Below are 18,333 nucleotides of genomic sequence, written 5' to 3' on the forward strand. Positions count from 1 at the left end.
GGGCATACAGGCCCAGGTCCAGGCCTCTCCCCCATACCTAATTTTAATTTGGCAGGGCAGGGCAGGCCCCGGCCTCCCTTTCCCCATTACCTTTTTTTTCATTCAGGCACCCTCCCTCGCTAGACGCGGTTGCCTGGTCCCTGCAAGCAGAGATGGCTGATGCGGCTGCCACCGAGTCCTGTTTTTTTTTCCTTGCAGCAGAGTAGCGCACAAAGCTGGCTGCCCGGTCCTGTGCCGCTTTTTGTGGAAGTGACGCAGGTCCAGGCAGGCAGCCTTGTGCGCCACTCTGCCGCAAGGGAATAGAACACGATTCGGAGGCAGCCACGTCAGCCGTCACTGCTCATGGGAACCAGGCAGGCAGCCACGTCCAGCAAGGGAGGGCACCAGAATGGAAAAAAAGATAACGGGGGGGGGGGGGGGTGTTGGGTATTTGCTCCATAAGGCACATCCTTATTTCCACCTCCTTTTTGGGGGTGGAAAAAGTGCATCTTATGGAGTGAAACATACAGTACATATATTTTTCTTAAATTGCAGACTGGTACTTTAAAACTATCATGCTACTGCAGTTAAATATTTATCTGATAATGTTTAAATATGGCTAAATTATTTTCCAGTTTTCATTAAAACTGCTTACAAGGACTAGAGGGCATGTAATGAAGCTACTATGTAGTAAATTTAAAACAAATTGGAGAAAATGTTTCTTTACTCAATGTATGATTAAACTCTGGAATTCAATGCTTGAGAAGTCTTTGTTTCGGTCTTTATGGAAGAAGATGTAAGAGATGTACCTGAACCGGAAATTATTTTCAAAGGTGATGATGCAGAGGAACTGAAAGAAATTTTAGTGAACCTGGAAGACGTACTATACCAAATGGACAAGTTAAAGAGTGATAAATCACCTGGACCTGATGGTATACATCCCAGGGTACTGAAAGAACTCAAACATGAAACTACTGATCTGCTGTAAGTGATCTGTAACCTATTGCTAAAATTGTCTATAATACCTTAAGATTGGAGGGTAGCCAATGTTAGACTGATTTTTAAAAAGGGTTTCAGGGGAGATCTGGAAAATTACAGATTGGTAAGCCCGACTTCAGTGCCAGGCAAACTAAAGGAACCAATAAAATTGTAGACAAAAATGATTTAATGGGACAGAGTTAGCATGGGTTCAGCCAAAGGAGGTCTTGCCTCGCCAATTTGCTTGACTTTGAAGGTGTGAATAAACATGTAGATAAAGGTGAGCTGGTTGATGTAGTGTATCTAGATTTTCAAAAAGCTTTTGACAAATTTCTTCATGACAGGCTCCTGAGAAAATTAAAGAGATATGTTCAGTTGTGAATTAGGAATTGGTTATTAGACAGAAAACAGAGGGCAGGGTTAAATGGCCATTTTCTCAATGGAGGAGGGTAAATAGTAGAGTACCGCAGGCATAGTGCTATTTAACTTATTTATAAATGATCTGGAAATTGGAACGACGAGTAAGGTGATTAACTTTGCAAATGACACTGAACTGTTCAAAGTTGTCAAAATGCATGCAGACCATGAAAAATTGCAGACAGACCTTAGGAAATTGCAAGAATGGGCATCCAAGTGGCAGATGAAACTTATAGTATACTCTTTTTTATTGAAAAATAAAGTTCAGTACAGTCCAAAAAACACCACAATATCAATATAACAATTCCCGCCTCCCCCCCCCCCCCCCCCCCCCCCCCCCCGTCTACCCAAAGCGAAACAGCAAACAAAAGAGGAATGAATGGAGACAAAAGTAACAAACTACCTATTCAAAAAACAGTTCCGCACCCTCTGGGACAAAGTGTTCCAAAAAGCTTGCCAAGTGCGTTTAAATTGACGACCCATGGAAGAGTCCAAGTCCTGAATTTGGGCAGATGAAATTTAATGTGGACAAATGCAAAGTGATGCACATTTGTACCAACGTATTTAAAAAATCTAATCTGAGTGGAGTGGAGGTTAAAGTAGGAACAAAATTCGTTCCAGAAGCATGCTCGTAAACCAAAGCAGGCTTGTATATCAAAGCGAGTTTTCCCCATAGAAAGTAAGGGAAACTCGCTTGATTCGTTCTACATCCCCAAAAGAGCCCCCTCCCAAGCCACTGGCGCGCTTCCACCCCACCCCCAAGAATCAGCATCATCCCCCACCCAAACCCTTCCCGCGATTGGGCACCGGCACGCAGCACCAACCCACAGGCCATGCTGGTGCCTAAAGAGCCTGCCACCTGCCGCTGATTCTACTGGGCCTTGAGCATCTGAGCATGTTCAAGGCCTTCTGGCTCCCACTCCCACTCTCTCCAAGATTCTAATGAGAAACAGCTAGATGTTAATTTTCTTTCATTTCTTTTCCAGAATGAAGTAAAACGAAGATGCCACTGACTTGTCGTATTTCATTTTTGAAGACAACACGTTGCGATCGTTTTCTCCAGTTTTAAATTTTAGCCTTGGCTCTACATGTTTATCAGATAATAAATGTGTTTGCACATTGCAATCTGTGGAATTTTTGTGTGCATGCTTGTTCCATCTCACTTTTAAACTGCTGGGTTCAACTCCACCAATCCTCGTGTGCATGTGGGGGTCCCGGGAGATCTCATACATCTCTATTTACAAAGCTCCTGCATGATGGGGAAGTGGGGCACAGGGCAGAGAAAAATGTGTCAGTTTGTTCCTAAGAAAAATATTAGCAAGAAGGAGAGAATCAAGGTTACCTCAAATTTCACATTTTCTACTGAAGCAAACCGGATAACAGAATGTGGTTCCTGAATCCTCACGACCACACAAGAAATTTCTTTCCCAACAGTCTTCCCCTCACTCAGCAGTTTCTCTCTCTCTCTCTGTTTCACTCACCCCGTCTTTGCCTCTCCTTCTGGAAAATCTCTTCCTCTTGGAAAAGGCACTGACCTGCTCTGGAACAGCGCTTGAGAAAACCTCGTTCCGCTTGCCTTAGCCAGTCCATTGCTAACCTTGCAAAATATGGCAACGATCTCCAACTTTAGAAATGTGAAAACAGCCAGCTGGAAGTTCTAAGTGTCCAGAAACCCCCCAGATATCAAGGTGGCAGGAGAGCGGCTGCTGGGGTAGGGGCTTTGCTAATTTTATAACTGCTCCTTCCCATCTATACTTTCACGCTTTGGATTCTTTCAGATTTTTAAAGTGCAGACACATATGCACACTTTCACTAAGTAAGCCCAGGAAAACATAGCTACTAAATTGTATAACTGTTTTATTCCCCGATAAAATAGAAAACTGAAAATTATGCCTTTAAGTACGAACACCTCCCCAATTCCAGCCCGGGTAGGATTAACTCTTTGGTCGATCCTAGGCAAACAAAAGTTGAGCCGTCCACTATATACATTTTTAAACCTCGAACACAAGTTAGCCTCTAAACTGCTCCTCCATAATCACATCATCACTTTCACGGCCTCTCCACATCACCTTCATCCTGCCCTGAACCCTCAACTAGGTTTCCTACAGCTGGCAGGAGTCAGTCAGCAGTTCTCCCAACTTGCTCCCTCCTCCTCTGCACACGGAGCTGATATTCTGATGAGGCTTTGCTTCGTTCCAAATGAAGAGCCAAACTGGCAAAGGAGGAGAGAGCGAGCGGTTAGACGCGCTGCTTGCCAACACTTCCCATGGAGTGAAGAAAGATAGACTCCTGCGGGCGGGAGTGGCTCTGGCCCACTCCCATTCCTCTTCTTCCCACGAACCTCTGCACTGGGAACTGCTGAATTTGCATGACTAACAGGGCAAATCTCCCATGGCAAAAATTCTATCCTGGAAACCACTTACTTAGCCTATCTGTCAGGGCTCCCCTAAACATTCGGCCTCCAGGCATCTGCCTAGTTTTCTCACCCTTTAATTCTGCCCTGATTTCGACAACCAAGACGTCAATTCAGAACGTGGGTATGTTCATGTGTGTATAGGCACTTTGAGGGAAATTTTATAAGGAGGTGAATACTGGTTCAGTCATTTAACATATGGATCTGGCTGCTTGTGCCGTAATTTACCTCATAAAATACTGACCAAGGCAAAAGTACATGATTTGAAATGAGAGTGTGTATTTTGCTGGTGGGTGTGCAAGGGATGGAGTTGGTGTGCAGGCAGGGAGAACACGGGCCGCTTTTTTTTAAAATGGGCGCAGCTGCTACACGTGTTGTATGAGAACAACAGTTGTGCCCATTAAAAATAAATAAATGAAGATGAAGTTCAACGTTGAGAAATGTAAAGTATTACATGTGGGAAACAGAAACCCGAGGTATAACTATACGATGGGAGGGATGCTACTGAATGAGAGTACCCAAGAAAGGGACTTGGGGGTAATGGTGGACATGACAATGAAGCCGACGGCACAGAGAGCGAATAGAATGCTAGGTATAATCAAGAAGGGTATTACTACCAGAACGAAAGAAGTTATCCTGCCGTTGTATTGGGCGATGGTGAGTCCGCATCTGGAGTACTGCGTCCAATATTGGTCGCCGTACCTTAAAAAGGATATGGCGTTACTTGAGAGGGTTCAGAGGAGAGCGACACGTCTGATAAAAGGTATGGAAAACCTTTCATACGCTGAGAGATTGGAGAAACTGGGACTCTTTTCTCTGGAGAAGAGGAGACTTAGAGGGGATATGATAGAGACTTACAAGATCATGAAGGGCATAGAGAGAGTAGAGAGGGACAGAAAGGGAGAGAGAAAGGGAGACAGAGAAAAATAGAGAGAGATAGATAGAAAAGATTGGAGAAATTGGGGCTCTTTTCCCTGGAGAAGAGGAGACTTAGAGGGGATATGATAGAGACTTACAAGATCATGAAGGGCATAGAGAGAGTAGAGAGGGACAGATTCTTAAAACTTTCAAAAAATAAAAGAACAAGAGGGCATTCAGAAAAGTTGAAAGGGGACAGATTCAAAAGGAATGCTAGGAAGTTCTTCTTTACCCAACGTGTGGTGGACACCTGGAATGCGCTTCCAGAAGGCGTAATAGGGCAGAGTACGGTACTGGGGTTCAAGAAAGGATTGGACAATTTCCTGCTGGAAAAGGGGATAGAGGGGTATAGATAGCGGATTAATGCACAGGTCCTGGACCTGTTGGGCCGCTGCGTGAGCAGACTGCTGGGCACGATGGACCTCAGGTCTGACCTAGCGGAGACATTGCTTATCTTCTTATGTGTTAGGCAAATCATAGTTTTGTTTCAGAAAGAAACATAGGCGCCCTATTATAAAAATTACTCTCCATGGGGAATAATGCCCATAAACCTGTGAAGCCATAGATCTATGTTCCACATGTAGGTGTTCTTGGGCAGTTTGGGTGGAGCAGGGATGAGAGGTGATGTCAGTGGCGTAGTAAGAGAGGGTAGCGACTAGCTTCACCATGCTGTGCACCTCCCACTCTTTCCCACCCCCACTTGAGCACCCTCCCTCCCTATGCATCTTCTGCCCATTGCTCACGCCAGCCTCAACTCCCTTCTGACATCACATCCTGGTCCGGCAATCAGGAAGTGACATCAGAAGGGATCCGAGGATGATGCGAGTTGCACGTGGAAGATTCTGCTCGCGCTGGTAAACATTTAAAGAGGTATGTAAGGGAGGCAGAGAGGAGAAGAGGCGTGGCACCCCCTCCCACGAAGATGGTGCCCAGGTTGGTCTGCCCCTCCCCCCCTCACCTCCCTTATTACACCACTGAGCGCATGCATGGGCATAAATCTATCACGTTCTTTCTGTGCTCATGTTTTTATGAGTTCATCGCCACTCCATCCGTGCTCCACCCAAACTCCCCAGACAAACTCGCATGTGGCATGCAGGTCTTTTGCCTCACAGGTTCACAAAAGGCCTTTTCCATATGCAAAATGAACTTCCCTAGTCACCAGCAAGAACTTTCAGATCTATTTAAGATAATAGATTAATCCTTCCATCGGCCAATAGGGCAAGATGGAAATCCACAAGAAATAAAGCTTTTTATTTTATTGCTCCACATTTATGGAAATACTTATCACGGGATCTGAGGCTAGAAGCAAAAATTAGTGCCTTTAAAACTATGTTGAAAAAAATTTTTTTTTTCATGAAGCATTTGGAGAAGATTCAGTTTCGGCCTTTATCTGCCGTCATGTTTCTATATTAGTGGAAACGGGTCCTTCAGTGAGCATCCTGTGATTTAACATTGGTACAGGAGGGTTTTTGTAATTTGTGGATAGATATGAAAGTGTACGTATGTGTGTTTTTAGATCTACATAGGCCTGTTCTGTTTTAAAATGGAGTTCTTTTCTATCTAATATAATAAAATGCTAGGCCGCGCATGCGCACTTCCTAAGCATGCGTCCGTTTTCTGTGAGCTGTAGGGCACCGCAGATAGGAGTGCGCATGCGCGCGAAGCTCTCTCTCTCTCCCTCCCCCCAAGGTGGATATCGGCTGCTGTGGCTGTTGGCGGCCCGAGGCGGATGTCGGCCGCGGCGGCTGCTGGACGCCCGAAGCTCTCTCTCTCTCTTCCTCCCCCCCCCCAGGCGGATGTCGACCGCGGCGGTCCGAGTCTGATGCCGGCCGCCGCAGCTGTCGGCGGCTGCAGGCCGCGGCAGCCAATCTTTGCTATGGCTTTCCCTTACTCCCACAACACCATGTTTCCTCTTCAAATGAACAGATACCAGGAATGTTTCCTTGACAGAAATGCTCAATGCCTTCGGCGGCTGCTGGCCGCCCGAAGCTCGCTCTCTCTCTTCCTCCCTCCCCCCGAGGTAGATGTAGACCGCGGCGGCCTGAGTCGGATGTCGGCCGCGGCGGTTATAGTAGGGCATGCAGTTCAGGAGGATGGTATGGGGGGGGAGGAAAATACTGCACAGGGAAGTGGGGTGGGAGGGAAATGGAGGGGCAGAAAAGGGGTTGATGGACAGGGGAAGATGAACAGGGAGGGGGCAGAAAAATGAAGACAGGCCTACTGCTGAACAGGGGGAGCAGGAAGGAGGTGATGATGGACAGGAGGAGGTAAAACAAAGGGAGAAGGGCTTCTGCTGGATAAGGTGAGCAGTGATGGGGTGGTGGAGGACACAGGGGAGGTCAAAGGAAGGGAGAATGGACAGGGGGAGCAGGCAAGGGGTGGTAGTGGACAGCCAAGGAAAAAAAAAAAAAAGACAGACAGAAATACAGAAAGCGGCTAAGGAGAGAGAGAGAGAAAAAAAAAAATAAAATAAAAACACACACATATATTCTAGCACCCGTTAATGTAACGGGCTATAAGACTAGTATATTATATATTTGTAAATCGCTTGGACCTGAATTACTCCCCATGGAGGGTAATTTTACAGAAGGTGCCTCGATTCTTTCTAAAATAGTGTGTGGTGCAGTGGTTAGAGCTACAGCCTTGGTACCCTGAGGTGGTGGGTTCAAATCCCATACTGCTCCTTGGGCAAGTCGCTTAATCCCCATTGCCCCAGGTACATCAGATAGAGTGGGAGCCTGCCAGGACAGTTACCTGAATAATTTGTAATCCACTTAGGATATGTGGAATATAAATTATTTTTTTAAAACCCAGATAGAAAGCATGGATAAAAACCAAGGTATTTCTGGGATTGTAGATGAGAGGCGGAGCGGCAGCGTATTTTATAAAACACACATGCACACACACAATTTACAACTTATGCATTGGTGTTTGTGCATTACTGGACCAAGGTCATGGCACCTATTAGTCCAAATCTATTTATTAAGTAGTAAAGCACTCAAGGCCTGTACAAAATTATTCCTTTTACATATCAACCCCTCAGCTTTCACAAACATGAACATTATTTTCTTTTCCTATAGCAATATTTCCCCTCCCTATGTTTAACTTCTCCTCTCCCCCAAAGCAGCCATTCCCCAGAAACATCAAGTTACTCAGGACAAATTACAGATTTACTTAATTCATCACCGCACTTCTAATCCTACATTCCGGGGTCTGGGTCTAGCCTCCTCCAGGAATTTTGCTCCCCCCAGTAGAAGAGGCTGCGGCAGCCAAATCTTCCCATCTGTATCAGATTGTGGAGAGAATTATGTCAACTCCAGAATGAAGGGTAGCCCAGACCCTTCCTAACCAAAAGCTTTCCCAGGAGGCACGCCTTACAGACAAAACACTTTGGACTCCGCCTTTTCACCTCAAAACTCTCAGGGTCATCCAACAGACCCCTTCAGGTTCCAGCTTCCTGGATACATGGGCAGGTCCAATTACATTTGAGACACGGCGCAGACTGTGCTGATCCCCCACAAAAATTCAAGCCGAGCTAAATAAAACCCTCAACCATTATTTTATGCTTAACCTCGTGCAGTTGGTTATTGGCAAACAGCTGTGGAGCCCTTAAAATAATGGCAACAAGATCCTCTCCCATCCAGGGAAGCCCCTGTCATGTGGAAAAACCCTGCTCTAAAACCCTCAATCCCTAAAGCTAAGCCAGTTCAGCAGCCAGAGAATAAGGTTTTAGGCAGAGTAAAACAAGCAGGGTTAAAACAAGAGAGCCATCCACCAGGAAACCCAGTAGGGAGGGCTCCCAAACCACAATCTAATTGCCATTATTCTTTCCCAAGAGCAGAGAAGTTTCTCTGCAAAACCAAGCTGTGAAACAGAGAATCAACCCAGAACGGGGCGGGACTACACTTGGGAAACTGCAAGCAAGTAAGCCTTCAGACGTGCAGCAGAAGGGAAATAAATTAACCCCAGCTGAGGCTGGAAGGGAGGCTTGAGCCCAGCCCACAGCTCCAGGCTGGACATTCCCTCCACAGAGACAGAGAGGAAGCTTTTTGCCACCCAGAGAAGGACAAACAGAAATTCCTCAAGCAGCTAAGTACTGGGACCTTGCAGAGGGTTTTGTAAGGGAAAGGCAAAGTAATGCTACAGAGAGGGAAAGGGAAACTTGGCCAGTCTGCTCTTCCAACTACCCTGAAGGGGGAGGGGAATGGGAAATGTAAATGCAGAAAGCATGGAAATAGCAGAGTATGACTGTGATACCAGTAGTATGGGCTGGGAGAGCCATGCTAATATCCCAGAAGAAAATAATTTGCCAGAAGAAGGCATGGAGTTGTAATGAAACTGCTCACCAGCACTGCACTTTACAAACATCTCCCCAGCCAGAATATTAAATGAGCAAGGAACGTGTATGTACTGGGGGAGGACTACAGAGTGCTGATAAGAAACAGGGACCAAGCACAAGTGCTAGGGGAATTAGCCATTTTCTGAACAATCTTTTAAACTGCCAGGAAGTAGCAAAGGGGTGCTTGGAAACTTGGGTGGGGCATATACCATATCATCTCCCCAAAAGGAGCTCGGCTCAGTTCACATAAAAATCAATAATCAAAGTGAAAATAGTTTGATTATAGAGAAAATAACTTATTAATGAAGACCCTCATCTGACATCTTAGAGAGAAGATAACTAATTTTCCTTAGAACAATTTTCTAAGAACTGTTGAAATAACAATGTTTTCATAGATTTACCCCTAGTATGTGCCAAGTTAGGATAAAAACTTATATTGTAAACTTGTACTGAAATTATGTATGTTTAACCTGTAACCCGTTCTGAGCTCTTTGGGGACAATGGGATAGAAAATGAATTAATCCCCCCTTTTACAAAGCCACGAGAGTGGTTTTTATCGCAGGCCAGCGCGCTGAATGCCCTGCACTGCTCCCGACACTCCAATGAGTACTTATGAGTGTCGGGAGCAGCGCAGGGCATTCAGCGTGCTGGCCTGCGCTAAAAACTGCTATCACGGTTTTGTAAACGGGAAGGGGGGACGGTAAATAAATAAATAAAAAACCCCAAGAAGTAGTGTAAAATTCAGAAACCATGTGACTTCAATTTGTACATGGATTGTGATTGGAAGAAATACCAACTACGTATGTTTAATAATGAATTAATTAATGATGTCAATAAAATGGAGAGTCACCTGTATTGAGGAAGCCTTTCTGATGTCCCATTATGTTGGCGGATGTAGAAACGCTTCTCAAAGCTTTGACTAGTTTTAACCACACTTGTGTGAGAGATTTCTTTCCTGAACTCCCCAGAAATAGAATTAAGAACTGAGGAATATATGGAAATATTAGGAGGCAGGTAGATAGCCTGAGTAGATGGTTATTTCAACCAAACAGCTGAGCATGTCCATTATGAATTTTTTTTTTACATTGGAACACTTTATATGCATTTATTTTCAATTTTCTGATAACGAGTTTTGAGGGTCTTTTTACTGAAGTGCATTAGATTTTAAAGCTACTGTGTTTAGCAAAGAAAATTAACCTGTGCTAGTTGCAAATCCAACAGGGGCAACTATTGGAGGTGTATCCAGCATTTTCCAGTGCAGGTCCAATGTTATCAGGTGCATGAGTGCATGGTGATCAGTTTGCAGTTAGCAGCCGGGGGCACTTAGAGAACGGATTCTATAACCAGCGCTATCGCATGTCAATCGCACATCGGTGCCAGTTTCAGCATTGCACCTATGGGAAAGATAGGTGCCAGAAATGTAGGCGCCTATCTTTGTTTGAATCGTGCCCATGTAGGTGCCACGTTCAGCACTGGCCACGCCTACTTTGGCGTTCAGCGGCCTAAAGCACCTATGTAGCCACGATTCCGGCACCTTTTATTTAGGTGCTTCAACCTTGCCGTTTTTTGCCATTTCTAACGGTGCTCTTCAATTAACTTAACCCCCCCTTTTTAAGAAGCCACGTTATGCTCTATGAGCGCTTGAGCTATTACTGCGGACGGCGATTAAAAAACCTAATGCAGCTTCATAAAAGGGGGGGTTTAGTGCCTTCTAGTTCGGAGATGATAAGTGGTTCTAAGTGAACTACATATTAATTGCCTAGCACGTGGTACAAACACCATGTTAATTGCTATACACTCTTTATTCCTGTTCGTTACCCATGCCCACCTAGTTCCACTCCCTAGTACAAAATTCCCTTCATAAATGGCTTAGCATGCAGTAACCTTAAAAATATTGCAAGTGCGGCTACTGCTTTTGCATGTTAGCTGTTGTCTTGTGTTAAAGCATGCCTAACACACTTTAGCAAAAGGGCCCCCTAGATTCACTGCAGTAAATATGAGGTCGGCCAAAGTGAAAGCCAATTCTTTAAACAGACAAATACCAATTTAGTCATCGATGACCAGACAAATTTTTAAACTAGTATCTTGAGGGGTTCCCTTGAAATCTGTCAGCAAATTTGACTTGTGTGAGGAAACTCCTACCAGAGAAAGCAGAATCTACGTACCAGGAAGCAGTGGCGTAGTGAGGGTGGGAGGCACCAGGGGCGGTAGCACCCCCTCCCCCGCCTTCCACGCCCCACTGCTCCTTCTGCATCCCCCACGCCACACTCGCGCCCTCCCTTCCCACCCTGTACCTCTTTAAATCTTCACCAGCATGAGCAGCTTCTCCGGCCTGCTGCTCGTGCTGGCATTGGCTTTCCCTCTGACATCACTTCCGGGCTCCACGACCTGGAAGTGATTTTAGAGGGAGCCAGGCTGGCACAAGCAACAGGCTAGACTTCTTGCTTGCGCTGGTGAAGATTTTACAGAGGCACAGGGGGTGCGAGCGTGGGGTAGCGCCCCCACCAAGATGGCGCCCGGGGCGGACTTCCCCCCTTAATACACCAGTGCCAGGAAGTCCCACAGTGAACAAGGTGCCCAAAGAGAAAGTTCAAGAGAGATGGCGCTTTTTCCACGCGACACCTACTCCAGCACCGCTCTGACAGCCCTAGTGAGCATGTCATGAAGTCTATTCACCTCGACTCTGTTGCCTGTTGACTATTCCTCCCAGCGTCCAGCGTCGGTCCAAGCGCCGCAGATGAGCCTTGCGCCTCTTAGTAACTAATTATGGAAGATTTGATGGAAACATGAAACAAAAGAAACATATGACATGAAAGGGATGAGGATTAAGAAAACAAAATAAATAAATAAAACAAAACATGAGCATCGCATGAATTATGGGGTATGGTAGCAAATTAATCACATGATATGCACAATGAGGATTTTGGTTCTCAGATGGAATAAATAGAGCTGGTTAACCTCCTGGGCCCTGGAGTTAATATTGTAAGTCTTATAGAACATAAAAATGATGATGAATTTTAAAATTAAGGCAGTGGGCTGAGAATCTGGGTTTGATGTGAATCGGCTGTTTACTCTTTCCAAAATACTCTTTCCAAAAATACTAGGGGGCCATGCAATGAAGCTGCTAGGTAGTATATTTAAAACAAACTGGGAAAAAATATTTCTTCACTCAACGTGTAATTAAACTCTGGAATTCGTTGCCAGAGAAAATGATAAAAAGCAGTTTGAAAAAGGTTTGGATAACTTCCAAAAAGAGAAGTCCATAAGTCATTATTAAGATGGACTTGAGGGAACTCCACTGCTAATTCCTAGGATAATCTGTTTTATTCTTTGGGATCTTTCCAGGTACTTTCAACCTGGGTTGGCCACTGTTAGAAACAGAATATTGGGCTTGATGGACCTTTGGTCTGTCCCAGTATGGCAGCTCTTATGTGAGCCAAGTATAGGATAATAAAGCCATTGTGACATCACTGATGAGGTTGGCTCTTAGGCATTGGTGGAATGAGGCATTATGACATCGCAATCTCAGCTCTAAAATGTTGCTATTCTTTGGGTTTCTGCCTGGTACTTGGGACCTGGGTTGGCCACTGCTGGAAACAGGATACTGGGCTTGATGGACTTTCGGTCTATCACACTATGGCAACTCTTATGTTCCCATTGCAACCTAATGGTTAGTGCAGTGGGTTGAGAACTGGGTTTGATTCCCACTGAAGCTGCTTCTAACTCTTCTAACCGGTGTCAGGTCAAAAGCGCGCCGGGACAAAGGCGCGCGCAGACAATTGAGTGCAGCGCGGAGGCATGCGCTGCAGAAAATTACTGTTTTTAGGGCTCCGACGGGGGTGTGTGTGGGGGACCCCCTCACTTTACTTAATAGAGATCGCGCCGCGTTGTGGGGGCATTGTGGGGGGTTTGGGGGTTGTAACCCCCACATTTTACTGAAAACCACTTTTTCCCTGTTTTTAGGGAAAAAGTTAAGTTTACAGTAAAATGTGGAGGGTTACAAACCCCCAAACCCCCCATAACGCCGGCGCGATCTCTATTAAGTAAATTGGGGGGGCTCCCCAACAAAACCCCCCGTCGGAGCCCCTAAAAACTGTAATTTTCTTCGGCAAACGCCTCCATCTTGCGCTCAGTTGTCGGCGCGCGCCTTTGTCTTTCGCGGGGTTGTCTATGAACCCTTCTAACCTTCCATTGCCCCAGATACAGAATCTAGATTGTGAGCCCACTAGGAACAGAAAAAAGTACCTGCACATACTGTAGTCTATGTAAACCGCTTTGACTGTACCCACAGAAAGGCGGTATATCAAATCTACGACCCTTTACCCTTTAAAGTACAGATTGAATTTATCTGCGTTACGCTTTTTTACAAAGAGCAAACCTATAATAGTCTTATTAAACCCTTGAAGCTACTTCAGGCATCTGTAGCCTTGGAATTGAAGAATTCAGAATGGCTTGCTCAAAGGGCATCTGTTGGGAGCCTCGTCAATGAAGGTCAAATTCATCCATTTAATTTTTTTCATGGATTTTTTTTTACTTGAATCTTTATATAGTGGGAAATTGTGTAAATAGTATCTAAAAAAGATAGATGTCTATAATACAGGCTTCTATCTCTTATCAATCACAGTTAGCCAACTATTACAGAATTGCGCCTAACTCTAACTTATGCGTCTGTAATGTAGGCCAGGGTTTTAAAGGCCTACATTATAGGTGCCTAAGTCCTTTAGAGCAGTGGGCCCCAACCCTGTCCTGGAGGACCACCAGGCCAATCGGGTTTTCAGGCTAGCCCTAATGAATATGCATGAGAGAGATTTGCATAAAATGGAAGTGACGGGCATGCAAATCTGCTCCATGCATATTCATTAGGACTATCCTGAAAACCCGACTGGTCTGGCAGACCTCCAGGACAGGGTTGGGGACCACTGCTTTAAAGAATCACGCCTAACGGTGCCTAAGTCCTTCTCCGCCCCTAAGTCCTTCACCTACTTTGGAATTGGCCATCGTTAGGCGCCAAGGATAGGTGCCTACCTTTTGTAGAGTCGCACCTTTGAAGATCAGTGCCTAACACCCAATTCATTTTTATTTTCTTTCAATTATGAGCTTGTGAAAGCTCATAATTGTAGTTAATTTACTAATTGAGTTAGGTGCCTTTTGTAGAATTTCCCCCATAGTGTGTCTATAATAACAATCAATACAACCTTGAAATGTTATTTGCATTGTATACATGAAATCATGAGTGGATCAAGAGAGTAAGAACACTGAACATTTTGAAGGAGGAGTGTGGTGTTTAAGTTGCATCATTCAGTCTTAAGAGACATATGAGGGGCCACTGAAAAGTTCTCAGCCCAACCAAGAAGAGAATGATGCGGCGCCATGAAACTTACAAGTTATTCCACACCTTTCCTGCCATGTTTCATTTCAATGAGGCAAATGCATCTAGTAAATGGGCACAAGTATATGGAAACCAAGCCATTGTGACATCACCGATGAGGCTGCCTCTTAGGCATTGGTGGAATGAGGCATTATGATATCACAATACGAGGGGCTGCTGAAAAGTTCTCAGTCCAACCAAGAAGGGAATGATGCGGAGCCATGAATCTTACAAGTTATTCCACACTTTTCTTGACACTTTTTGTTTCAATGGTATGAAATGAAGCGAAAAATGTCAAGAAAAGTGCGAAATAATTTGCAAGTTTCATGGCTCCACATCGTTCTCTTCTTGGTTGGGCTAAGAACTTTTCAGCAGCCTCTCATATATATATATATATATATATATATATAAAAGTTATTGCTTGTTGCAATAGTTATAATAATAATAATAATAATTTATTTCTTGTATACCACTATACCAACAGTTCGAAGCAGTTCACAACAAAGGGTAACATACAGCCAATATTTAAAATACAGAATAAAAATTAGTATCTAATACAAGATAAAAACAATCAGTAAAAAGGATACATCAGGTAAAATCAATAAAAGTTAAGAGAGTAGCTCAATTGGCAAGTAAAGCTGTTAAGAATCATAACAGATTAAATAGTAACATGACTAAGAGGAAAACATATCAAACAGGTGTGTTTTTATTGATTTTCTAAAATCAAGATAGGAACAAGCCTCAAGTATTAATCTTCCAAGCCATGTATTCAGTTTAGCGGCCTGGAATGATAAAATTCTGTCAAGGAACTTCTTATATTGGCATGATTTAAAAGAAGGATAATTAAATAGGTTTATACTACGAGTACCGTATTTTCACGCATATAACGCGCGCGTTATACATGATTTTACAAACCGTGTATAGCCATGCGTGTTATATGCGTGAGCGCGTTATCCCCTTTTTTTTTTTACATAGTTCCCCCCGACGTCCGAATCACCCCCCCCCGCAGGACCGCTCACACCCACACCCCGAAGGACCGCTCACGCTGGAACACGCACCCGTACCCCCACCCCGAAGGACCGCTCGCACCCCCACAGCCTCCCCCCCCATCATGTAGAAGTTTCCTACCGTCATCCTGCTGCTTCCTCTGCCGGCGTTCCTGCCCCTTCTCTTAGCCCTGCGTCTACGCTGCTTCCTCTTCCGGCGGTCCCGCCCTTTCTCTGACGTCAGAGGAAGCAGCAGGACAACGGCAGGAAACTTCTACATGATGGGGGGGAGTGGGGAGGCTGTGGGGGTGTGAGCGGTCCTTCAGGGTGGGGGTGCGAGTGTGGGTTCCAGCGCGAACGGTCCTTCGGGGTGTGGGTGCGAGCGGTCCTGCGGGGGGGGGGGGGCGGTGAATCGGACGTCGGGGGGGTTGCATCAGGCTTTCAGGGTGGGGACAGGACTTCAAGGGGGAGAGGAGAGTCGGGGCGGGCTAAAGGAGAGTGGGCTGGCCAGAGGAGAGTCGGGGTGGGCTAAAGGAGAATCGGGCTGGCCAGAGGAGAGTCGGGGCGGGCTAAAGGAGAGTTGGGCTGGCCAGAGGAGAGTCGGGGCGGGCGAAAGGAGAGTCGGGCAGCGATGGGAGAGTCGGGGTGGCATGCGCGGTATATAAAAATTTATTTACATAAATTACAGTTCCCCGCGCGCTATACCCGTGTGCGCGTTTTACACGGGTGCGCGGTATATGAGTGAAAATACGGTACTCTTGATGGAATTATTCATGGAAAACTGGGAGGCAAGATAATTAGGTAGCATCCCAAAAACTGCTTTGTAACTAATGCAGGAAAATTTGAACAGAATTCTAGACTCCATTGGCAACCAGTGAAATTTTTGATAGTACGGGGTAATGTGTTCCCATTTCTTTAGACCAAAGATAAGGCGAACCGCAGTGTTCTGGATTAGTCTTCATTTTTTGAGTATTTTTTTTATAAGCCCCTAAATATATAATATTACAATAATCCAAAATACTCAGAATGGATGTTTGTACCAATAGGCGAAAAGAAGGTTCGTCAAAAAATTTCTTGATGGTACTAAGCTTCCATAGGACCGAGATACATTTTTTGAATAATAAATCAGTGTGTTTTTCCAGAGTCAGATGTTTGTCAATAGTTATGCCTAGTATTTTTATAGCTTGTTCAATTTTGTATTCTCGTCCGCTCACTTGGATCGAATCTTCTTTTATCTTTTCATTGGGAGTTGCAAGAAAAAATTAGGTTTTTTTTTCAGTGTTTAATTTTAATTTGAAAGCAATCATCCAGAGCTCAATTTGATTTAAAATGTTAGCCAAAAGATTAATAAAATCAGATGACAGGCAAGTTAGTGGAATCACGACAGTGATGTCATCTGCGTAAATATAAAACTTGAGCTTTAGGCTCTGCACCAAATTGCCCAATGAAGTGAGATAAATATTAAACAGAGTCGGAGACAGGGGGGAACCCTGAGGTACTCCACAGATGTTGTTCCAACTGTAAGACAGATTATCATCCTTGAATACTCTATCTATAAGATCGTTTGCCTAGGAATCCCTGAAACCAGTTATAAACATTTCCTGTAATACCAATGGATTCAAGACTTTCCAGTAAAATGGTATGATCTACCAGGTCAAAAGCATAGCTTAGGTCCAGCTGCAAAATCATAGCACTGGTACCTTTGACTGAAAAGAGAGTGTAAATAGTTTAGTAATGAGGCCATGACTGTTTCTGTGCTAAAACCAGATCTAAAACCCGACTGGTTATTGTGCAATAGGTTAAACCTATCGAGATAGGTAGTTGGTTCAGCACTTACCATCCCCTCCATTAGCTTAGTGACCAACGGAATACAGTCAAACCTTGGTTTGCGAGCATAATTTGTTCCGGAAGCACGCTTGTAATCCAAAGCACTCGTATATCAAAGCAAATTTCCCCATAAGAAATAATGGAAACTCAGACGATTCGTTCCACAACCCAAAAACTTTAATACAAAAATACTATACGTACTTGTATTGCAAGACCTCGCTCATTTAGAACAGTCAATACACTCACGCAGCATCAGAGAGAGAGTGTGAGTGAGAGAGAGTGAGCGAGAGTGTGAGTGAGTGAGAGAGAGAGTATGAGTGAGTGAGAGAGAGAATGTGAATAAGTGAGAGAGAGAGTGAGAGTGAGTGAGAGAGTTTGAGAGAGAAGAACCATCGGCTCAGTTGTGGTGTGTGTATACTGTAAGTGCTTGTATTGCAAGACATTACTTGTATATCAAGTCAAAATTTAATAAAATGTTTTGCTTGTCTTGCAAAACACTTGCAAACCAAGTTACTTGCAATCCAAGGTTTTACTGTACTTGCAATGGGTCTAAAATTAGATATGTTATTTGATGATACTTTATTATTCTTTTTAACAGGTGTTATTATGATTTGACCCTGGTCTTCTGGGAACTTTCTTAAAGATAATTGGAGATTTATCCAATCTAGCAAGTTAGCTTTAAAATTAATTGGGGCCACTTTTATCACATTAGGAGGGCAACTGTCCAATCTTGTTGTAAAGCTTATTAAATGTTTGCCAGTCAGTCATGGTCTAAGAACAATTATGCATTTGTGCATATATTTCAGGCACAGGCACTTCTGACAGCCATAGAGCTGATTTAAATGCTCAAGCCTAGATGGCTGAAAATCACACATAAATTATAGCATTCTAAAATTTACCCCCACAACAGTGCACTATTCTCATACTCTGTGCATAATTACAAGCCATCGCATGTAGGCACCGTGCTACAGCACAGCAAGCAGCCAGAATATTGCCATGCACACACACACACATGTAAATGACGGTATTCTGATCATTTTTGTTTACTCTTGTGTCTTAACTGTTGGCATTTCTTTATAGAATCTCCCCTAAGTGTCATAGTGAATAA

General features: G+C 44.4%; 1 protein-coding gene across 3 annotated transcripts in view; it reads right to left on the bottom strand.

Moving 5' to 3' along the window:
- SH3PXD2A (SH3 and PX domains 2A) overlaps positions 1-18,333 on the bottom strand; it is a 642,235-nt gene that overhangs the window by 71,887 nt on the left and 552,015 nt on the right. For all 3 annotated transcript variants that reach the window (XM_033942411.1, XM_033942413.1, XM_033942412.1), the window contains one exon: positions 11,721-11,804. In XM_033942411.1, the coding sequence (XP_033798302.1) occupies positions 11,721-11,804 (84 nt within the window). The remainder of the gene's footprint in view (positions 1-11,720; positions 11,805-18,333) is intronic.

This window comes from Geotrypetes seraphini, chromosome 4 (genome assembly GCF_902459505.1).
Source record: "Geotrypetes seraphini chromosome 4, aGeoSer1.1, whole genome shotgun sequence".
Lineage (NCBI taxonomy): Eukaryota > Metazoa > Chordata > Amphibia > Gymnophiona > Dermophiidae > Geotrypetes > Geotrypetes seraphini.